General features: G+C 42.3%; 1 protein-coding gene across 7 annotated transcripts in view; it reads right to left on the bottom strand.

Annotated features, from left to right (window-relative positions):
• RAD54L2 (RAD54 like 2) overlaps window positions 1–22,778 on the bottom strand; it is a 79,063-nt gene that overhangs the window by 27,539 nt on the left and 28,746 nt on the right. For 4 of the 7 annotated variants that reach the window (XM_082214474.1, XM_082214473.1, XM_082214478.1 and 1 more), the window contains exon 2: window positions 20,671–20,877. In XM_082214474.1, coding sequence (XP_082070600.1) covers window positions 20,671–20,821 — 151 coding nt within the window. In that variant the 5' untranslated portion in view covers window positions 20,822–20,877. Of the gene's footprint in view, window positions 1–10,609; window positions 10,702–10,937; window positions 10,956–11,239; window positions 11,336–18,388; window positions 18,439–20,670; window positions 20,878–22,778 lie in introns of those variants that run through there. The other 3 variants (XM_082214477.1, XM_082214475.1, XM_082214476.1) reach the window with 3 other exon arrangements.

Below are 22,778 nucleotides of genomic sequence, written 5' to 3'. Positions count from 1 at the left end.
ACACTACACATGGGAACTGACGCAATTACTATGCCACAGTTACCCCTTAAATAACCATGCTATCCAGCCTGCTGAGGTTTTTTTCTTCCTTTTTCTTTATTTTATAAACACATACTGCTGGAATGGTGTGGAGTTGAACTATGTTAGGAGTGGGGAACCTCTGGTCTGTGGGTCAAGCATGACCTGCTAAGCCATTTCTGGGAAGCCACGCAACATCATGTGTCAGGTGCTAAATAGGGCGGGACTTCAAAGGAACAATTAGAGGTTAAAGTGAGCTCCCAATTTGTTCCTTTGCTGGTGCAAGGTTTGCTCCCATCCATCCATCAGCTGATGGGCCATAGGGGAGAGGCTTCTTCTAGGAATAGGAAGCAGTTTCCACTGAATGGAACCAGAGGTTCAAAGAACAGCCCCTTGAAAGTCCCTTTCCAAGCAGCCTTGCATTACTCTTTAACACTCCAATTTTCAGAGGTTTAACAAGCAGCGTGGAAGTCAGCACACAAAAGATTGTGAGTTTAAGGAGCAGGTGTCACTATGACATCAAGTGACTGACCACCCACCTGACAATTCGGGCCTGCCAGGGTTTGGGGAGACTAAGGTCTGGACAGAAAAGCTCCTCACTCTTAAACTATGCGGAAGCGGCTCCACTTCCATAAATGTTACATTTGAATGGTCACATGTGGACAATTGTCATGTGTTAAAATAGCAGGACAAAGTGGAGCTGCATTTGTCAAGGGCTCACTGCATGCCGAAAATCTGTTTCATGGGCCAAAAAGCTGGTTGCTTTGGACTCTCAGATCGTACCTAAGGACTCAGAACTCCTTCATATCATGGCAAAGCATTTTAAATGAAATGATCTAAGTGCAAACAGCACCTATTTGCTCTATAATTTTACATTCCTACAAGGAACAAGTGCAGCTGAACCAAACCTGACCTCTCCTCTCTTCTCTCTCTCTCTCTCTCTCTCTCTCTCTCTCTCACACACACACACACACACACACACACACATACACACACACAGAAACACACACAGAGGAAGCAAAAGCTAGGTCAATCCTTGAACTTGATACATTTTCTAGTACAGACACCGCCTTTAGGGAAGCATGCGGCAACAGAAATGTCACAACAAACAAGCCCACAGATTGCACTCATTTACCCCAAGGAATCCCAGTACTGGGAAGAGAGTTCAAGAGTTCTTGGAACTCTGCTACCCATGTTAAATAACATTTCTCTGGAATATTAAGTCAAAAAGTATGGTAATATTATACAAAGTGATTTTACACCCATGGCTTTTCCCTTTCATTCACAATTATATAACTAGATCAAAAGATTGGATAAAATAGGGCAACAGGAAGCAGCAATAGCAGCACACATGACCATATTCTGCAGGATGACTCATTAAACCAATGACTTCCCCAGAGTCAAAAACAAAGCCATATTTCATGCAGAATTCTGAAGGGCTGAAGAATCACACATTCCCTTAACATATTTTATTTAATGAGTATTTTCAGAAATCAGAAATAGATAAAACCCTGGGACCCAGTAGAATATTTGTCTTGGTAGTTCTGATCCCTTCTCCCGACCGTGATAAAATAATAACAATAAAATACAAAAGGCTATAAAGTGGTACCTTGGATTAAGAACTGAATTCGTTCTGGAGGGCCATTCTTAACCTGAAACTGTTCTTAACCTGAGGTACCACTTTAGCTAATGGGGCCTCCTGCTGCTGCCGCTGCACAATTTCTGTTCTCATACTGAAGCAAAGTTCTTAATCCGAGGTACTATTTCTGGGTTAGCGGGGTCTGTAACCTGAAGTGTCTGTAACCCGAGTACCTACTTCTCACATGCACATCTCTTCCCTTCTGTGCAACCCCGCTACCCATGGTCTACCAATTTCCTGTTCACCTGGAGTGGGATGAGGGAGCAATTGCCTTCTGTGATAGTAACCTAACCAGTGGGCAGCCACAACTATACAAACACAAACTTCAAAACTTTCCAACTTAGATCTCCCATCATTTTGTCCTTTCCAATATACTGCTTTTCCATCATTTCTCCCTCTATGGGGTGAATGCTTATTAGGGCAAAAGTAACCTCTACCTGACAGGGGATCAGATACAACATGTCAGATGCATATGTGCATCTTTAGCTACTTATCTCAGCTTTATGCCTTAAAATAGGTCCTGGGTAAGGGTTGGTTCAGACGTCCAGAAGAATGAAATGACAGAATGCTACTTCAGATTGCAGGCACAGGGAAATCAATTTTTTTAAAAAAATAGCTTCTCAAGGTAAACAGAACAAATAACACAAAGCTCCTTGCAACTAGAACAGCAAGAAATGGGCCATTTCTCTCACTGCTATATGCAAGCTTGAGAGGAGAGAGAGTTGTTTTGTGCTTCTAAGGAGTTTCTTATATTGAAGAACATTTAAACATAGTGCTGACTGTAGTTTAAAGTGGCACAGCCTACATTATACTACATTTTACTACTACAGCCTATTGTATAGGCCAAACCATGTAATACTAGCCCCTCCTCCAGCACCTTGGTTGGTCAAGCCAACAGTGCCAGGTGAACTCCAGGTATGCACTAGACTCTATCAATGAAAGCACTGTCAGTGCTGTCAGTGAGTGCCACTTGCAAAGGAACAACTGGGAACTCACTTCAAGCCCCCAATGGTTCCTTTGTAGCCATATCCTTACTTGCCCTTCCATCAGGTGTGGGGGTGGATGGTTGTGGTTTGGGGAAAATGGCACTGTCAGCCAAACGGTGACCTATGCCTGGCCTAATTAGACTGATGGACCAGAGGTTGCCACCCCTGCTCTGGAGTGTGTCTCAGAATCCTCTGCAACTCAAAATTTGTTTATTATTTATTTACATCACTTGTATAAGACCTAATGAACCACACCCTCCGGGAGGTTAACAAGAAAAGTTAAAAACCATTTAAAAATAAATAAAAACTTGCACTAACAATAAACAGAATAAAGCCAGGCTCAGTACAAATCTAACTAAATCCAGCAAAAAGCAAAACATATGAGAGCTAAAGAAAAAAGCCAAGCCTTTAAAAATATTTAAATGCCTGTGAAATTGTTTTAAGGGGCTTCATGTCCTGCTGAAAAGTCTGTTATGCAGGCACTAGGAAAGATGCTCTGGGGAGGTCATTCCATATCTGGCAGGACGCTGTTGAAAAGGTCTCTGGTATTCACCTGTCATACTTCAGTTGGCAGGGGCACCCTGAGACGAATTTCACAGCCAACAGATCAAACTGCAAAAGGTTTTCAACTTCTTTTCTAACCCTCCGGTACTGCTTTAAATATCTCACTTGAAAAACATACCTGTCCACATCCATACCAACAAAAAAAAATTAGGCTGGTAGAGCACTGAGTGTAACAGATTTTTTGTCTATGGTTCACACAGTCCACTTTGGCTATAATACCATTAGCTATTTTAAAACAGCAGCCCCTACATGTCACAGTACCTAAGGTACTGGATGGACACACATAAGGGGCAGTAACATACTATGTCTTAAGCAGGGATCAATAATAACTCAACTCCTGACTCAGACGTGTGTCCCAATATGAATTAGTGAAAAAGAGGAGTGGCAAAGGCAGAGGCAACCATGGCGTGCATTTTAAGACAATCAAGTGTGGGATTCCACAGTGAGAAGAATCAGGCCACAAACAGGGAATTTAGAATATTTATTAGCACAAATAGAGAGGTATTTTGTTGTCTGTATTACACCAACTGAGATAAGGCATTCTAACCTCCTGCACAACCAAAAAATAAAAATGTGTGCACAAAGTAGAAGGAACTTTCCCCAGAAGCTGCTCACCTCACTGTTGAGAACCCATTAAATGAAGAAGTTGGGGTTATCAGAAGGAGAAAAATGCATTTCCTACAACATCTCCTGCAATATGCAAATGTATGAAAATCCCTGTATTAAACAAAATGCAGACTAGAAATTAGGAGAACTTGAATTGCTCCAGTGACAAATTCTTTGCAAAAACAAGAAGAAAAGAGAAACCCAATTCACTACTGACCAAAGATGTGAAAACAACGCAAGTGTGACTCTTCTAGGTTCTATCTGCACAAACAAAATAATCAGACAAATTCACCTCTCACTAAGGATGAGAAGGGAGATGTCCCTGTGCCAGACCCTAGAAGTGCCAAGTCTGAAAACCTCTGAAGCTTTTATCAAGCCAGCTAATTAAAGAGCAGTCTCAAGCCTTCTGGCAGTTGAGTAGCTTGAGGTCCCTCCCACTCTGCAAAGGCCTAACAAAGAACTAATTACATAATGATTACATAAGATGACACACCTACAAAGTCCAAATGCACTGACAGAGCTACTCTTTCTGAGTATCATAGAAGGCAATAGGACCCAGATAGATGTATTACTCCTCTGTACATGGAATCAGAGCACCATCCTCAACAACCCCTCGTACAGCAAATTCAGAATGAGTACAGTGGTACCTCGGGTTACAGGCGCTTCAGGTTACAGACTCCACTAACCCAGAAATAGTACCTTGGGTTAAGAACTTTGCTTCAGGATGAGAACAGAAATCGCTTGGTGGCAGCAGCAGGAGGCCCCATTAGCTAAAGTGCTACCTCAGTGTCAGGGAACTGCCATCAGTGCCGGAGGGAGAGAGCAAGCTCCAGAGGGATCCCAGAGAGCGTCCGGGGATTGGGAGAGGCAGCCCATCTTCTGGGGAAGGGAATCAGCTTAGCTCCAGTGGAGAAGGGGGGCAGATGGGGGAATCAGAGAGGCGGTCACATGACTCCTTGCCGGGGACCAGCGGGGAGAGGAAGGGTCCTCCGCTGCCTACGCCCTCCTTGCACAGAAGGCTTCCGCGCAGGGAGAGTAGGAGGAGACTGGGCGTCAAAGAACTTCTTTGCTGGAAGAAGTTTAAGAAACACCCACTGACGGATTCTGCCAGCGATTGAGACAGCCACGGGTGAGTGGCTGTCCGGACAGGAAAGGTTCACTCAGGCAACCCAGCCACGATTTACACACGAGCAACCCCTAGAACCATTACACTCAGGTTAAGAACAGTTTCAGGTTAAGAACGGACCTCCAGAACGAATTAAGTTCTTAACCGAGGTACCACTGTACACTGCTTTTGCCTACACTTATCATCTCACTGTCACTTCTTTCCTTTTTGCCAATTACTGTCTTCTCATTTTCATTCTCACGCTTGTCAGACTTCCACTTGCTTCCACAACTGTCAGAGACATTGTCTGCTAATGCCACTTTTTACGACTCTGATTCCTACACAGAAGAGCAGCATGCGCATTTTTCAAGACTTAGCCAAGAATGAATCCAAGGGGAAATAATAGCTAAAGTAAGATGGTGGGGGAAGAGGCAACACCAAAAAAATGCAGGAAGCCCACATTTAAAAAGCAGAAGCAGCAGCAGCAGCAGCAGCAGCAGCATACACTCAGAAAATCTGGAACATCTAAAGGCCAACCTCACTGACAGGCAATTTATCTTCTAACTCCAAGATTATGCAAGCCAACGAAGGCACCAAATACTCACGAGCTCTTATTCTGGCCTCGCTGCTGTACACAGTAAAGAGGCCTGAATTACATAAACACTAAAGAGCACTTATATAAGCTTTTATGAACGTGTCTCTAAATAACAACACTCACAAACCAAAAGAAGAAACCAGGTAGCTGATCTTACTAAGTGTTAATCATATATACACAATATGGACCAGGGAAACAGAAGAGAACATTATCCTCATCGTTTTTAGCCAGCACTACACCTTTTTGACTCAGCAGTAGGAAACATGTTTAACAATCTGCAAAACTAATTTTTATTCTCAGCCACAGCACAAACATTCTGGGATATTGTTGAATGCAGTGGGGTTAATTACTTGTCTGCAAAGCGCTCTGAAAGCCACATGTGGCAGGAGAGAGATAAATTGGGGGGGGGGCGGGAACGACATTATTCTGCTACCCTACTAAAAGAAACAAAAACACTACGACCTTTCCTACTACTATCTAAAATCTAAGCTCTCTCACCCCCCCCCCAAAAAAAATAAAACCCTGTCACACATATATGTCTGAATTGGGTAATTAAGTCATCAGTTAAATACCAGAAGTCTGGAAATTTCCACTTTCAAATTTACAGCAATTAATCTGCAAACTGACATTTCTGCTTCAGTCATCTCACTCCTCTACTAACAGAGATAGGGTCACAGTGACCTAGAATATTTTTCAAGGCCTTCTCTGCTAGGGAATTTCAACAAGTGATTACTTTCATCAGATACACAGGAAGAATAAGAAACTGTACTTTCTGGCTGTTAGGTAGTTTTCCAATTACCCAGGCTAATTTCCCCCACCCCCCAAAAGAGCAAAGTGCTATGAAAGGACCTGTTTTGCCTGAAGCACTTTCCAACTTCTCTCATATTAGAAGTCACAAGCATTCAAGTTGGGGCTTACTACCCTCTGCAAATAGAGTATTTGTTCCAAGTGCTCAAATAGTGCACCTAAACTAGAAACATTCTGGCTCCTTTAGCCATATGTTGTAGATGCCTCCTTTGCTGCATTAGTGCAGATGCTATTATTATTTCTCTAGATCAACTAATATTCAGGGTCTGAAGGAAGGAGACCAAATTGTGAGGGGGGAGGTATTTTGTATTATGCAATGGTTACATAAGCTTTCATTTTCAGTAGGCAGTTGTTACAAGTCATAGTATTTGTTTCATAGTAGATTTTTCAGGGTGGCTAAAGGCAAAGAGAGGCCTCTTGGTGGCTTTGGAAATGTGCAGCACTAAGATGGAAAAAAGACCCTCTATTGCATACTCACATTTTGATCCCAAACCAAGGAATCTGACACTTGACAACTGGGAGAGGTGCAAGAAAGATAACATCAAGCAGTCCCTCCGTTATCAAGTGCCCCATTTTCACGGGGAAAATTGGGTAATTGACTTCGAAATCACTAAATCCCAGCATTATTCTTTAAACTACTTGCAGTTTTTAGGTGGAATTCAAGCTGCAATTTATTTGATGTTCTGTCTGCACAAGCATATCAACTTGCCAGGTGACATGGTCAGCCCTCCCCCTTGCTGTTCTGAGGGCTCTCCCAACCCCAAAATTCAGGGGGGCACGGGGGGGGGGGAGAGAGAGAGGGGGAAGCCCCATTGTGCAAGTAGAAGTCATCGCACAGGGTTTTCACTGATATGTCTGTTAGGTGAATCCTGCCCTTTGTTAAGGGCAAAGATTACAATATTACAGCTTTGCAGTTAACCATTCACATAATGTTTCTTTGTGGGGAGGCATGCTTTCAGGACACACTACTGAAGTCCCTCTGTTATGTACCCGTGTCCAGCGCATATCATTACAATCACCATATGTAAGCATCTATAAATGACTCTATGTGGTAAGCCGTTTTTGCAGTGTGGAAAAATGTAGCCAGTAATTAAGCTTTGAGCTGCTACAAAAAACGACTCAGGAGCCACCACATTGGAACATGCTATTGTGTGGAACAATCTTCAAACAGCATGCATAACCTTTCAATTGTAGCCAGAGTTGTGATAAACAATGCATCAAAGGCAGAGGAAAACCGGGAGGTTTTCGTGATTGATGAAATATTTGTAGTTAATGTTATCATTGAATATTATCATTAGCATTTTACGCTTCTGACAGTTTGAGAAACTAAGGCACTATGGTCAATTGATGTCTTTTAAGACCACAAAATCAGCATAAAGTTTGAAGAACCATGACTTCGCTTCCACCCCACCCCACTTTATATTAAAAACACCAGATCAAGCTTTCTTTTCCCCTTTCTTCTTTTCTTTACAGGTTGCTTCCCAAGAGGATGCGAGTGAGTGAGGGAAAGAAATAACTAACTTAATTGCCGTTTTCTGCTTCAAGATCAGTGAGAATTCCTCTGAAGTTAAGCAAGAAAGGCTAGCTTTCAGAGGAAGATAATGAACATAACAAGTAGCAGAACCCCCCGCCCCTTCAAACAATAATGAATGCTTTCCTAGATCAAGGTTTTCACTGTGCAAGTTTAAAACAAAACAAAACAAAACAAAACAAAACAAAACAAAAACCAGTATTTGAAACAACCTGGGTTACTTTTCCAGAAAGCAACATCAGAAAAACAAATGAACACCATAACAGCATTCATGTCTTTTTCTGCACTGCCTCCTCGCCTCCATCAGGAACATAATGTTTTTCTTAATTTATCAAGTGAGTTTCTTTAAAGTCTGCAATTTCAGGATGATTCCAGCAAAGAAATATTTAAGGCAACAATTCACTACTTCACCACATGGTGGAACAACAAAAGTTTGCAACACAATTTGCAGATCCCCAAACAAGGTACAGTACCAGATTTGTTGTCCAGGCCAGCCAACTAAATGAATATCCCTTATTCTGCTGTACCGCAGTCCCACAAAATATAGTGGGTGTTCAAACTACTAGACACCACAGCCAAGTACTGCTCTTTTTAAAAGGAAATTGATAGCAGAAGATAGTGAGGCGTGGTGTTAACACTTAGATTATATTTCATGAAAGCTGTAAAGTGAACCTGATTAATAAAGATTATTAAAATCAAGTGATGAGGAAAGATTTATTGGAAGTATTGAGCATAGAGCTGAGGTCAAATTCAAAGCCTACCAGACTTATGACTTTGTGCAAATTACCTGGCCTATCTGCACAACAGAATTTACATAATAAAATGGAGTTAATAAGCGCTCTGTAAGGTATAGTCCAGGGGTAGGCAACCTAAGGCCGGATACAGCCCAATCGCCTTCTCAATCTGGCCCGTGGACAGTTCGGGAATCAGACGGTTTTTACATGAGTAGAATGTGTCCTTTTATTTAAAATGCATCTCTGGGTTATTTGTGAGGCACAGGAATTTGTTCGTTATTATTTTTCAAAATATAATCCGACCCCACATAGTCTGAGTGATGGTGGACCGGCCCACGGCTGAAAAAGGTTGCTGACCCCTGGTATAGTCATATAAGGCAACAGAAGACCTCCTCAAAAGAAGCAACAATTTTTATTACACTGCGATGATACATAGACAAATTAGTTTGATTTTAATTTTCATACGCTTGGTTCAATGTAAATCTTTAAGCGCAGGGCACTATTTTCATGTTGATTTATCACTACATTAATGAATACTTTTAAAAGTCCATTGTAGTTGAAATTTAGTGTCATATATGGACGTGAGAGATGGTTTAAAACTAAACTCATTATTCTACATGCATTAGAGGAGATGCTCAGGGTTTTGCTCATGAATTTTTTTCAAAAAAATGTGTTAGTCTAAAAAACTTTTCAGCTAGACAGTAAAATAAAGCAGCAGAATCGAAAGTTACTTCTTACGGCAGAGTCAAAACAAAATGCTCAGTCAAGTCCTTGCAGCTCAGCATGGTCTGTGAGACTGTTGTGTTATGCAAAGATGAGACAGCAGTAATTAGTACTGTACTCCAGTGGCTCCAGTTTTAATCTTTTTTTACAATCTAATTAAATTTCTCATTCCCAGAAATCATGGGCCTTCAACATTTATAAATTTCCTAGGTCCTGAGGTTCTTCATTCCCTTTATCAAGACTGATCTCAAAATGTCTTATTCCTGAAAGTATCATTCCTTTCTTAAATAGTAATTTGCAATTTAAATTTGCAATTTCCACTTGGACCCATAAACCAGTTAGACATTTGTTGCATTCTTGCCACTAGATTGTCTGTACTTTTTTAAACCATTCATAGAAAGATAAAACAGAGCCCAGCAAAAATACACATACACGTGATTACTCTTATCAGTTTCAAAATAAAGTCCGTATAACATCACTCCTATGAGGAGTTTAAAAAAGAAAGTACTTTATGCCTACCTCCTCTTTTATGAGTTTACTGGGAAGAAATCAGTTTTCTGAACTAGAAAGGTAAACTAGGTAAACAAGAAAGGCTGAACTAGGTAAACAGGAACAATTGATAAAGTTACAAAATAAATACTAGTGAGCATACACAACTAAATGAGATGTTTCAAACAAGACTTTTTCATAACAGAATTTCTGAACTTTTCGTCTCCCATATATAACCTATGTGTAAGAAGGCAAACCTAATTCTCAGAATTCCAGGGATGAACAATAAAGTTTGTCAGAAGTGCAGTATGTGCATACATAATGCGCATACACTTCCACTATCCTCTCCTAGGAAATACAGAACCAGTAAGAACTCTCAGAACTGCAGAAGTATGCAGATTCAGATAGGGAGAAAACACATTAAATAACACATGCAAAATATGCCACATCCTTGATCAGGAAAGCAACAAGTGCAAAGAGGCTGCAATATGAAATAATAATCCTACCTAAACAAATACAAGAGTTAATTGGTTGTTTTACTAGAATCCTCAGACTTAAAAAGTAGTAAATAGCCTTATACATTGTTCAAGATTATACAGTCAGCCTCTCATGCAAATCAAGACACTCAACTTCTACCAAATTATTGACTGCTGAATAAATAATGAATCTCAATGTATTGTTTTACAAAATATTATATTCCAACCACTCTCTCACAACACCACTGGAACACATCCGATTTCTAAAAACAATGAATTGTTTGTGAAATCAACGGAAGAGGAGAAGTAGATGGAAAGGAGACTTCCATGTCTTACCTTGGAAGTGCTGAGACTCATCCAAAAGGAGCATTTTGCTCAGTGTACACGGCTGACGGCAACACAACCTTCTTTAACAGCTGGTTCTGTAACTTCAGCAGAAGATAATATGGCAAACTGTCAACTACTATGAGCTATTCTAGCCCCAGACCAAATGCCTGAAGTCAATGAAAATAATTTATCATCTCTGCTTGGAGCACCATAATCACACAAAAAATCATAAGGTGCCTTTTGCTAAAGTAGCAGAGAAAAGAGAGGAAACAGACTAAACAACGTCATGGTATTCGGATATTCTAATCAACAGCACTTAGCAATCTATCCTACAAACCTGTATTGAGCACATCCAGTGAATATAGATCCTGTAACTTGGCTGTGACTGAGAAGGGTCACTTACATAACCAATTAAATATGCCTAGGTTTTAGTCTATATAGCACTGGCACTTATTTTCTTTCCCAGCTCAGGTCCTCAAAGCCATGAGTACAAAAAAAAGCCAGCAAGTACTTGAGGACCAATCACAGAAGCTATTCTGTCCTATTGACTGAAACTAGCATATGTGCTAAATTAGAGGAGGTACCCAACACTACTCCTGAGAAACAGTACAGTCTGTAAAACAAAAAGAAACCATGTACGTTTTGGGAGGTCTCTTCTCTCTGGGGTGGCTGCTACAACAAAAGTTGCACGCTGTTTTCATCTGATATCATTTACTCAGCCCGCGATCCATTTGAACTAGTGGAAGAGAGCAGGAATAAAACGAAATCCTTACATAACTATTCAAACTCAACTGGGGCCCCACACAAGGGGAATTCTAACAGGCAACAGGAAACAAAGAGCAAGAGCTCCAGAAATTAACACCAGGGCTAAGGGGGTGGGGGTAATTAGCATATTAACATATTGGGAGCCATTAAAAAGAGAATCATTGCAAGTTTAATTTTATTAACAGCAACACAAGGTGTTGCTAACCCAACATAATTCCATATGTGTGAAAACCAACCAATATGTGATCTCTGTAACCTAAATAGTGGCAGCAACGACCTATTGGCTTTAGCTCAAAAAATTATTTTTTGATGTGGAGTTGCTGAGGCCAACAACAATCAAAGATCAGTGGAGAGTTCTGAGGCTGATGGGAGTTGTAGTCCAAAACGTATGGTACCAAGTAGGGGAAGGCTGTTTTCTAAGATACACTCCCACTACATAATGCTTCATTTCATAGTAGGCTTATTAAAAGCTATTCCTGTGTATTACATCTCACGGCAAAATATTTATTTATTTTCCTTTTTCAATCCTATCCCAGGTATTTTCCCTCTGCTTTTAGTGACAGTATTGTCAGTACCGATCCAAGATCTCTTAATGAGTAGACAGCTGAAAGCTCTTTTTGCACCAGAGTTTCCTGGCACATAAAGAGCCTTTTAAAATATCTGTGTTGCTTTCCAAGCAAGGCTCTCTCTTCTCACAAATTCTGGAAAACCAGGGATGCTCAGGAAGGGGCTTGGCTCCAAGGGTTTGAGTATGCAGTCATACCTCGGGTTATAGACGCTTCAGGTTGCATTTTTTGGGTTACGGACCCGCCGAAACCCAGAAGTACCGGAACGGGTTACTTCCGGGTTTCGGCATTCACGCATGAACAGAAGCACCAAATCGCAACCCACACATGCACAGGTGCGCCGCTGCAGGTTGCAAACGCTGCGGGTTGCGAATGTGCATCTACTGATTTCAGAAGGCTTTGGTTCCAGCCCATTAAAACACATGCAATATGACCACATGATTTACCTCTGCTATACTCTTTTATTTCTCAGACTGCTTCAGGCTGCAGTCTTTTGTTGCCCAGACTGCGACTCTCTTAGGCAGTATCCATAAGCAACCTAAGAATAAGAAACTCAGGAGTACGTAATAGGGTTTTTTTTTTGGGGGGGGAGCTTTGTTGAGTCAGCAATGTGTTGAGTCAGCAATATTTACTGATTCCTTACTTTAAGCTAGAGAGCGCTTACTACAATTGATAACTATATAGACTATGTAGGGTTCTAGACGTCAAACTTCCACAATCAAATGTTTTGATTTAATAGTATAATACTGGTCAAAAGTTGTCTTAGAAGTATGATAAATGCACATATGGTCCTTGATTTTATTTATTTAAAAAACTCAAATCCAAAATTATAAAATAAGGAGACAATAGCTCTTATTAAATATTTTAATTAAAACCAGGATGTTATTTTCAGTCACAGCCTCTCCTCTCCTCCCAAGTTAAGCTGATAAGCACTTTCACTCAGAAGTGTGCATTTTCCAGTAAAAAAAACAAAAACACCTTTGTGAGCTTAAATTACACTTCTTTTTCTTTTAAAATTAGTTTTTTATTACAATATGGTGCCCTCCAGGTGTTGCTGGACAATGGCTCCCATCATCCCTGCCATGTCGGCTGGGGCTGATGGGAATTGGAGTTCAGAAGGGCACCATGGTGGCTACTCCTGCTGTGTTTGTGAGGCACTTGTTTCAATTAAATGTGTTTGGAGTTTTAGTTTTACACTGCTGAATGAAAATAAATAGTGTGCAACTGCAATTAAAGATAGGTTAGTAGAAACGAATAAATCACTGCAAGAATAACAGAACAAGAAATAACAAATTAATTTCGAAAGGGAAAAAAAGTTTTCTTCATAATGGTGTTTCTGATCAAAGAGTAACAGAAATTGGAAACAAACAGAAGATGTAAGAGAGATATTTCTCACGTCCACGGAGAGCACAGTGTATTTCTTTAATTTGAACTCGCAGGCTTCTACACTGTATGCATATTACATTTTTTTATGCTCAAGAACAATTACCAACAAGAAATGGAGCCGGTGACTACCTGCATACACAGGGAAGGAGGAGAGAGAAGGATGAGTGCTCTAGAATAGCAACATATGTACTTTAAATTCCATTATACGAGGCAAAAAAAAAAGGAAAAGCAAGCAGCTGGTTACACCACCATAACAGAACAGCAAGGCTACAGAACCCGTCAGCAGATCTGAGGCAAAGAGAACTTTGGCATCATTGCCTCCAAGCAAATGCAAGTCATTTCTCCAGGTTATATAACATTGTCTAATGCTGCCAGAAGTTGTTCCGCTTTCTCAAACAAGTGATTTATGCCCAAAAAAATCGTAAGGAGACAAGTGAGGAGAGGCAACACCACCATCAAGATTTTTATGACCCTTCTTCTCCTCAGCCCTAACCTGAAATAAATCCTTATAGATTTTTAAAAAGAAATATGACCGCAAGTGTTGTCTGTCTGTGAAACCCTGAGGGGACCCGAGATGAAAGTTCTAGTCTCCCTTCCCACACCAGCATTCAAGCCACACCCCAACTATGATAACTTAGGTAACAATAGATAACAGTTTCACAGCACTAATTAAAATTCTAGAATTAGCAAAATAGGCTCCTAGCCACCTCCAACTCATATCATGCCCCTTATATTCCTGTAAGTTTGGCTAAGGACTTTGGTGCCCTTTTCCAGACATCTCTGCCACAATAAACTCTTCTGAGAAGGAAGCAAGCTTACAAACTCATCCCTAGCAGATAGAATCAAAAAGAAACAAGCAGTTTAAGTACAAAGCGTTCTCCACAAAACACAGAGTAGAGTGTTTTTTTCGGGGGGGGGGGAGGAATACCAAAACAAAAATGTTGTCACTTTGCTGGTACAGAACAACCAGTTCAAAAGAGCCAAGAGCCAACAGCAGAATTTACCAATATCCACACTGGTTCTTAATTCTCACAGAACTACTGTGCTTATGTACTTCTTGTTTCTGGTCCAATCACTTTCATTTTGTGATGGCCTGGGATTCCGATTCTGAGAGTGAACTGGAGGAATCCCAGCCGGCACAGGAGTCCCCGCCTCCAGGGCCGGCTGAACTGGGGCAAGGCCTAGATTCTGAGGAGCCTGCACCTGTGCCAGATCCTCAGGAGCAGGCACCAGGTGAAACCATTCTGGCCCCAGAGGTGCTTGAGGACTCAGTGTCTACAGGTGAGCCTTCCCCGGGGCCCAGTAACCCTTCGGCCTCTCCTGAACTGCAGAGGCTTAGGGCAGAGAGGCGAAGGGAACTGGTTTCTCCCAAGAGGAGTGCTCGCCTTAAGGCCAGGAGAGGCGGGGCTCCTGGGGGCCGGGACCACCCCTGGCCTTAGAGAAGATAAAGGGCAGTCAGCCCGGTCCCAGGTTGCGGGAGCAACGTCGTCATTGAAGAGCTGTTTCGGCCAGCATCCAGTCCTGTTCCTCCAGTGTTCCTGTTCCCCGCCCGGCTTCCTGCTTCTGATCTTCGAGTGTTCCTGTCCCCACCCGGCTACCTGTTTCGGACCTCACCTCGCACTTTGTGGACTATCTCCAGGCTAGTGACTTAGGACTGAACTTGGACTACGGTAACAGTAACCTTCCCCCCGGGACCAGCACACATTTGTACTAGTTTAACTGTAGAGCTTAAATGCTAAAAATGATGTGGTTTATTTTACAAAACCAAAATTATGCCATAAAACACATACAAGCACTAAGGTGTCTGAGGTTTTTTTAAAAAAGGTAAAGGACCCCTGGACAGTTAAGTCCAGTCAAAGTGACTATGGGGTGTGGCGCTCACCTCGCTGCAGGCCGAGGGAGCTGGCGTTTGTCCACAGACAGTTTTCTAGGTCATTTGGCGAGTATGACTAAACCGCCACTTGCGCACGAAGGACTGTGACGAGTGCCAGAGCACACAGAAATGCCATTTACTTTCCCGCTGCAGTGGTACCTATTTATCTACTTGCACTGATATGCTTTCAAAATTGCTACGTTAGCAGAAGCAGGGACAAAGCAACGGGAGCTCACCCTGCTGCGCGGATTCAAACAGATGACCTTCTCATCAGCAAGCCCAAGAGGCTCAGTGGTTTAGACCACAGTGCCACATTCACATTAACCAAGGCACTGTTGGCATCTGTCTCGGTAGACAATGGAAGAATATGCCATTGGGGGTAAAGTCAAACTGTTGGAGAGTTACAGCGCCTGCTGTGGCTGTGGAGACCAATATGGGAGAGACATACTGTGTTGCATCTGGGGCAGATTAAGGTGCCCGGTTTCACTGGCGCAGATGCACCATGGCGTTTATTCTCTCTGCGTTCCTCCCAGTGGTCATTCCTCCTCTGGCCGTTGCTGTGGATACATGACCTGACTCCTGTCTCCAGGCACAGAGGTCGTCTGCAAAGGATTCCCACACAGTGGAGTTAATTCTGGCAGCCTTCATATCACACTTGCAGACATCTTTGTAAGTTGGTCTGACAACAGGCCTGGTGCCTGAAGCTAGCTCCCTGTACAGCACATCCATGGGGATCCTGCTATCTTTCATTGTGTGGAAACTGACCAAGACAGCTTAGACCAGGGGTGCCCAAACTTTTTTCAAAGAGGGCCAGATTTGATGAGTGAACATGCGTGAGGACTGGCCAAACTTGTTCATCTTTCTTTACAATTTTACACATATACTGCCATAGGGGCCGGATTAAATCGATCGGCAGGCAGGATTAGGCCCCGAAACAGACTTTGGACATGCCTGGCTTAGACACTGCTGAGACAGAAGTGTGAAAATGATGGGAATGTGGGCTTGGTAAAACACCTCTGTCTGAGACTCTGCCCTTGCCATGTGATGCCCAAAATCTTCATGACGCAGCTCATATGGAAGACATTGAGGCAAGCAGAGTCTGAATGCAGGCAATTGCTGTGCCAAAGACCATTTCCCCCCACAAGTACGGTTCTTGACAGTGCTATGCTCATTGCTTCACCTGCTTGCTGCAATTTGTGATGATCTCTACAGACAAAGTTTTCAACAGTGCAGTTTTTCTGATTGTTGCTCCAATGGCTTTCTTCATGCCTTCGTACATTTTGTGAGTATTGTCACTGTCAGCATCAAGTTAAATGCTCTGATATGACTTTAGCCAGTAGTCATTGGCACATTGTCTGGCAATCTGCTGGGCAACACTCCTTGCCTTTCTTAGTGCAGCAAGTGTCTCTGCGCAGTGCACACACTTGTAGCTCACAAGGCAAGTGCTAAGTTATGCAAAGGTTACTCAGGGAGATGAACTTTGCACCGTGCTTCCCCCAGAAGGAAAGGATATGACAAAATTCTTACAAGGTGATCTACTTAAAAATCAGAGAGCTGAAGAAAATGAGCCACCCACCAGTCAGCAATACCACTTTGTTGTATAACACATAGAACTGTAAAAGTATATTAATGTTTAGGAATAATGTACTGCACAAACAGAACAAACGTATTTTGAAATATTTCACAAAGCCTTATCAGTTTTATAAATCTTCCACGCTACAGAAAAATCTTACCTACTCCTCGTCTAAAAATAAAAGCAATACAATTTACAATTAGTTTGACTGAAAAAGGGACTAATTTCCTTCTTTTCTTTTTACTAGTTTCTAGTTAAGCACTTAAAACATACAAAAGAGCTCAAAAGGACATAATGCAAGAACTTAGTTAGTTTTCATGGCGGCTTATATGCTGCCCTATCACAGAAGAAATCACCATCACATTATCTAAAATGCAATTTCTGGTAATTTTTGGTACACAGTTGAGAAATGAGGGATAATACTCCAGGCGAAAGGGCTCACCATCAGATGAAATTATAAACTGTTGGCAGTTATAACTTTTATAAGCAGTGCAGAACAGAATTAATAGCTCTACCACTTAAGCTAGCCCACTAATTAGAAAAAGAGCACATCATATTGACTACATACAAGACGGGGGTGGGGGGGACTATTTACTTGAAGTAGGAGAAGTTGATTTAGTGTGGACAGCTCATTAATCAAGGACCTCGTTAACAGAGAATAGAATGCAGCCCAGGTCTAAAACATAAGGGAACTGAAAAAGAATGTATCAGAGTTACAGTTAACTGAACTGCAATGAAGATAAGGTTGCCATATTTCAAACAGTGAAAATCCAGACAGAAAGGTTGTTGAGGTATGACAACCCTACATGAAGATAGCATAAAACTGTACTTGAAAACATGTGTTTGTAGTTTCGAGGTCCTTCTGGGTTCACCGTTGGCCCTTAATGCCCAGGCTGTGAACAGACGTCCCTCTGCTCAGCTGGAAGTGGTTCACCAGAATGCTGTTAACCTCTGATCTTTAAAGTACTTTGGGCTGTATTCAACTAACATTTGCTCAGAACAGAGCAGTTGAAATTAATGATCATAACTTAGGTCTATTAATTTCAGTGGGTCTACTCTCATTAAAAGTTAGCTGAATACAACCCTATATAGTTCAGGACCAGGGCATCTGAAGGACAAGTTTCTCCCATTTGAACCTGACCACATATTGAGATAATCTACAGAGGATCTCCTCTCAGTTCCAAATTCCATGTTTTAAGGAAACAAGAGAGATGGGTCTGCAGTTAGTACAAAACAGAAGAGAAAAAAGACCTAGCAATGAGCTCCAATTTAGAGCTACTTCGCGAAGGAATGATGAGAGAGGGGCTTTTCTAATAACAGAGGATACTGATTCCTAGAGTTGAATTTGTTGCAAGCAGATGCAACTGCAGGCTGTAATGAGAGGAAAATTTTAGAAAAATGAGATAGGGGAGAAGCACAGACAAGAGAAACTGCTGCTGGCCAAGACTCCATTTTGAAGTGAGTGCTTTTGCTTTTCCAGATGTGCAACTACTCCTTCCCTCTCCCTCAACACACACACCATGAACAGAAACCATTTAAAAAGCAAGCACAAAGCAGCAGAGGAGAAGAAGCTAGAAGAGGCATCTGAATGCACCTTGAGCAACAGGTAAAAATGGAGGACTTGCCTTCCTCTTTTTCTCTAGTCTTGAGTCAGGACTGTGCATGTGACATGATTCTGCAGGAGTGCAGAAAAAAAACACAGAATGTAGTATAGGGTGCAACACTTGAAGACTAAATTAAGCCAATCTAATAGCATAAATAACTGAATCATATGGAATCATAGAATTGTAGAGTTGGAAAGGATCCTGACCGTCATCTAGTCCAACCTCCTTCAATGGAGTTATGGATTATCCATAACTGCTAGTCATAGTATTAAACTGAACCAGAATGCAACATACTGAAGACAACGAAAAGCTATCACTTTCATTGTGAGGCTTTGCTAATGCAGGTGGTGGGCCAGTACTGGAAACAATTAACACAGATCAAAATGGGCCTTTGATCCAAGATTCTTCCTGTGCTCCTATGTCCTAACAACTATGGCCCAGTTCACGTGTAATCTTAAACTACAACACTAATTTGCCACACAGAAGAGGACACAAGGCAGGAATTACATGCTAAACTTAGCTTGTATGGGGTTGTAGTTTCTGTGGACAGAAACAAACCATGAGCCCTCATTAGCCTGAGCTTGCATGTAACAAGCCAGGCTCTAGTTTCTTCCTGGCTTGTATTTTTTCCTGTATGGCATAGTCAAGAGCGGCAAAGAGCAAAATTCAAGTTAAACCAAATAAACAATGTCCTAACTGTATTCAAACTAGCTCTACATGTGGGTAACCCCTGCTGAAGTATCAGGAACTTGGATAAAGTTTCCAGCAGTTTTGGGTGGGGCATCAGTGCTCTACATAGCTGCTGCAATTTCCCTTACAGTGGTGCCTCGCAAGACGAAATTAATTCGTTCCGCAAGTTCTTTCTTCTTGCGAGTTTTTCGTCTTGCGATGCACGGTTTCCCATAGGAATGCATTGAAAATCAATTAATGCGTTCCTATGGAAACCGCCTTCAGACCAGGTCCGGGGACAGTCTGTCCCCCAACCTCTTCTGAAGGCTGGGGGGGGGGGACAAGGGCTTTTCTTCCCACCCCCAGCATTTTAAAAAACCCCGGGACAGCGGAGGACTTCTCCGCTGTCCGGGGCGATGTAAAAGCCCCTGGGAAGGCAGGCAGGGGGGACAAAGACTTTCGCCCCCCGCCCGCCTTCAGAAGAGGTCCTGGACCTCTTCTGAAGGCGGGCGGGGGGCGAAAGTCTTTGCCCCCCCCCCCCCGCCTTCAAAAGCCGTCCGGGACAGCGGAGAAACGCGCTGCCTTTCTCCGCTCTCCCGGGAAGGCAGGCAGGGGGGAGCAAAGACTTTCGCCTCCCGTCCGCCTTCAGAAGAGGTCCAGGACCTCTTCTGAAGGCGGGCGGGGGGCGAAAGTCTTTGCTCCCCCCCCCCGCCTGCCTTCAAAAGCCGTCCGCGATAGCGGGAAGCGCTTCCCTGCTATCCCGGACTGCTTTTAAAATGCTGGCGGTGGGGAGCAAAGCCTTTTGGCCCCCGCCGGCCTTCCTGGACCTCTTCTGAAGGCCAGAGGGGGGGAAAGGCTTTGCTCCCCACCACCAGCATTTAAAAGAGGTCCCCAGAGATTTCCCTATGGGCTTTCTTCTTGCGAAGCAAGCCCATAGGGAAATTCGTCTTGCGAAGCGCCTCCAAAACAGAAAACCCTTTCGTCTTGCGGGTTTTCCGTCTTGCGAGGCATTCGTCTTGCGGGGTACCACTGTAATTACCAACACAGAGTTGATTATACAGAACAGTCAAGATTGTAAAACTATGCAAATAAGAGGAAATAATGCACAGACCGAGTAGATCTGTAAAATTTAGGCCACAAGGGACAGCTTTCTTTGGAACAGAATGTTAATATATGTAGCAAAGTACCCACAGCCGTAGTTTTAGCCTCGTGCCCTTTCATTCAAATCTGATGTCCGGAGAAGCCAAATATTTCACAAAAAAGGTGTAACTGATGCCCTCACAACAGACATGCCTCAGACACATAGTAACAATTCTTCTCAAAATGGATTGCTAGACAGGGGCTTCCCCAGCAGCTGCAGAGCTAAATAACTCTGCGCTGTTCACCCAGACTTGGATACAGTTTTAGCTACAGCAATGCAAGTTGCCAATTCAGGACTGGGCTGTCACATTATATAACCTACTGACTTAAATGTTCAAAAACTGGTACAAATGTTCAAAGACCTGTACTCGCATAAATTCCACAGTGAACAAATCTGCCTCTTATATAAAACCTAATGATTTATTCACCAGATTTAACAGTGCCGGGAAGCACATACAAAAAAGCATTCATGGACTCCCTTGCCCATTACTCACCATTCTCATCAAGTAAATCCTCTTCATCATCCCCATCATTGTCCTCCTCCATTGCTTCATCCTCCTCTTCCTCCTCCTCCTCTTCCATATCCTCCTGCTCCAAGTCCGGGTCCACGTCCGGATCACTCCCTGAGATTGACTCGTCCGACATGATTCCCAACAGCACTCCTTGTGCATTACCTGCTCATGATCTGTGTTAAGGCAGCCCTACAAAAAGAGCAAGAAAAAACATGAGGAAATTAAAATCAAGCACAATAGATTGCATAGTATGATACAGCTTAACCCCAGTTCGTTGTAAGCTTTCCACTCTACAGTCGCTAACTGGACTTTTTGTGAGCAGTGATAGCCATTAACATCAGAGGAAGAAGATATTAAAGAAGAATAAGGAGTACAATGTCTTCATCCAAACTGTATGTTATAGGTTACAGATGAGAATGTTAATGGTATAACCTGGAGAAATGACTTGCATTTACTTGGAGGCAATGGTACCCAAGTTCTCTTTGCCTCAGAACTGCTGCTGGTGGTGTAACCAGCTGCTTGCTTTTCCATTTTTTTGCCCTGTATAATGGAATTTAGAGTACAAACATGTTGCTATTCTAGAGCACTCATCCTTCTCTCCTCTCCTTCCCTGTGTATGCAGCTAGTCACCGCCTCCATTTCTTGTTGGTAATTGTTCTTGAGCATAAAAAATGCAATATACATACAGTGTAGAAGTCTGTGACTTCAAATTAACAAAGAAATACACTGTGTTCTCTGTGGATGTGAAAAATATCTTCTTTTATATTTTCTGTTTGTTTCCAATTTCTGTCACCCTTTGATTAGAAACACTGAAGAGGCCCCCCACCCTTGCTTCTTCTTGATCTCTCATTGGCATTTCATATCACTGTATCCTCCTGGATCGGCTCTGGGGATGGGGACACTGTATTACAGTGGTTCCTTTCCTAGCTTCGGGACTGGAACTGGGAGAGTAGTATTATTGGGGAGAGTGCCTTTTTGGGATACCACAGGAAACTATATTATGTCCGGTGCTATTCAATATCTACATGAAGCCACTGGGAGCGGTTATTAGGAGTTTTGGGGCAAGGTGCCACCCATATGCTGATGATCCACAACTCTTATTTCTCCATAAAATACAAAAGTTAAAATACTAAAAGAGATTAAAATTACCTCAACTTGATTTTACTATACAGTGGTACCTCAGGTTACATACGCTTCAGGTTACATACACTTCAGGTTACAGACTCCGCTAACCCAGAAATAGTGCTTCAGGTTAAGAACTTTGCTTCAGGATGAGAACAGAAATTGTGCTCCAGCGGCGCGCAGCAGCAGGAGGCCCCATTAGCTAAAGTGGTGCTTCAGGTTAAGAACAGTTTCAGGTTAAGAACGGACCTCCGGAACGAATTCAGTACTTAACCCAAGGTACCACTGTATAAACATCAAAACACCCCTCAAAATAGTAAGCATTACGACTTTGTATATTTGGGGCAAAATAAGAAGCAGAAAGTTCACATATTCTGAATATATCAAAATCTGGAGTACACGAACATGTCCTGGTTGCTTGTCACTCCTCTATCCACAAGATCTCCTATTCTAATCTGACTAAGTAGAGAAATGGAGCCACAAAGAATAAGAAAAAGCAGGGAGAAAAACACAGGAGACAGAGAAGCCAGGTACAAAACAACTCTTAAAAAGATGCAGTGCTAAATTCTGATGTTTATGGTTCTCAAAAGCTGCTTATTTGTTTTTTTAAATTGGCCTTCCAAAAATCTGCCTTCCAAGTGGAAGAAGATGAGAGAGTGTGTCTATTTTTTGAACATAAATAACCAGGTTGAATCCAGATCTTCAATTGTACATAAAGATGTCATCTCCTACAAAATCCACACAGCTGAGTCAACCAACCCACCTGGATTTAAACATCTTTTCAAAAAGTGCAAACAGCCCTCTTCAGTTTAGAGGTGACATACTATCTGGCTACAGCAAAACACATAATGCTTCCAAACCAGGTAGCAAGGACAAAGTGACAACAAACCATCATTTATTAACAAACTCCTAATAAATGTCTCATGGTTTCAGCCTATTTAGCATAAAGCACAATAGCTGAAAATAAG

This window comes from Podarcis vaucheri (genome assembly GCF_965113315.1).
Source record: "Podarcis vaucheri genome assembly, chromosome: 2".
NCBI classification, from domain to species: Eukaryota; Metazoa; Chordata; class Lepidosauria; order Squamata; family Lacertidae; genus Podarcis; species Podarcis vaucheri.
This window is presented reverse-complemented; position numbering and strand designations above follow the sequence as displayed.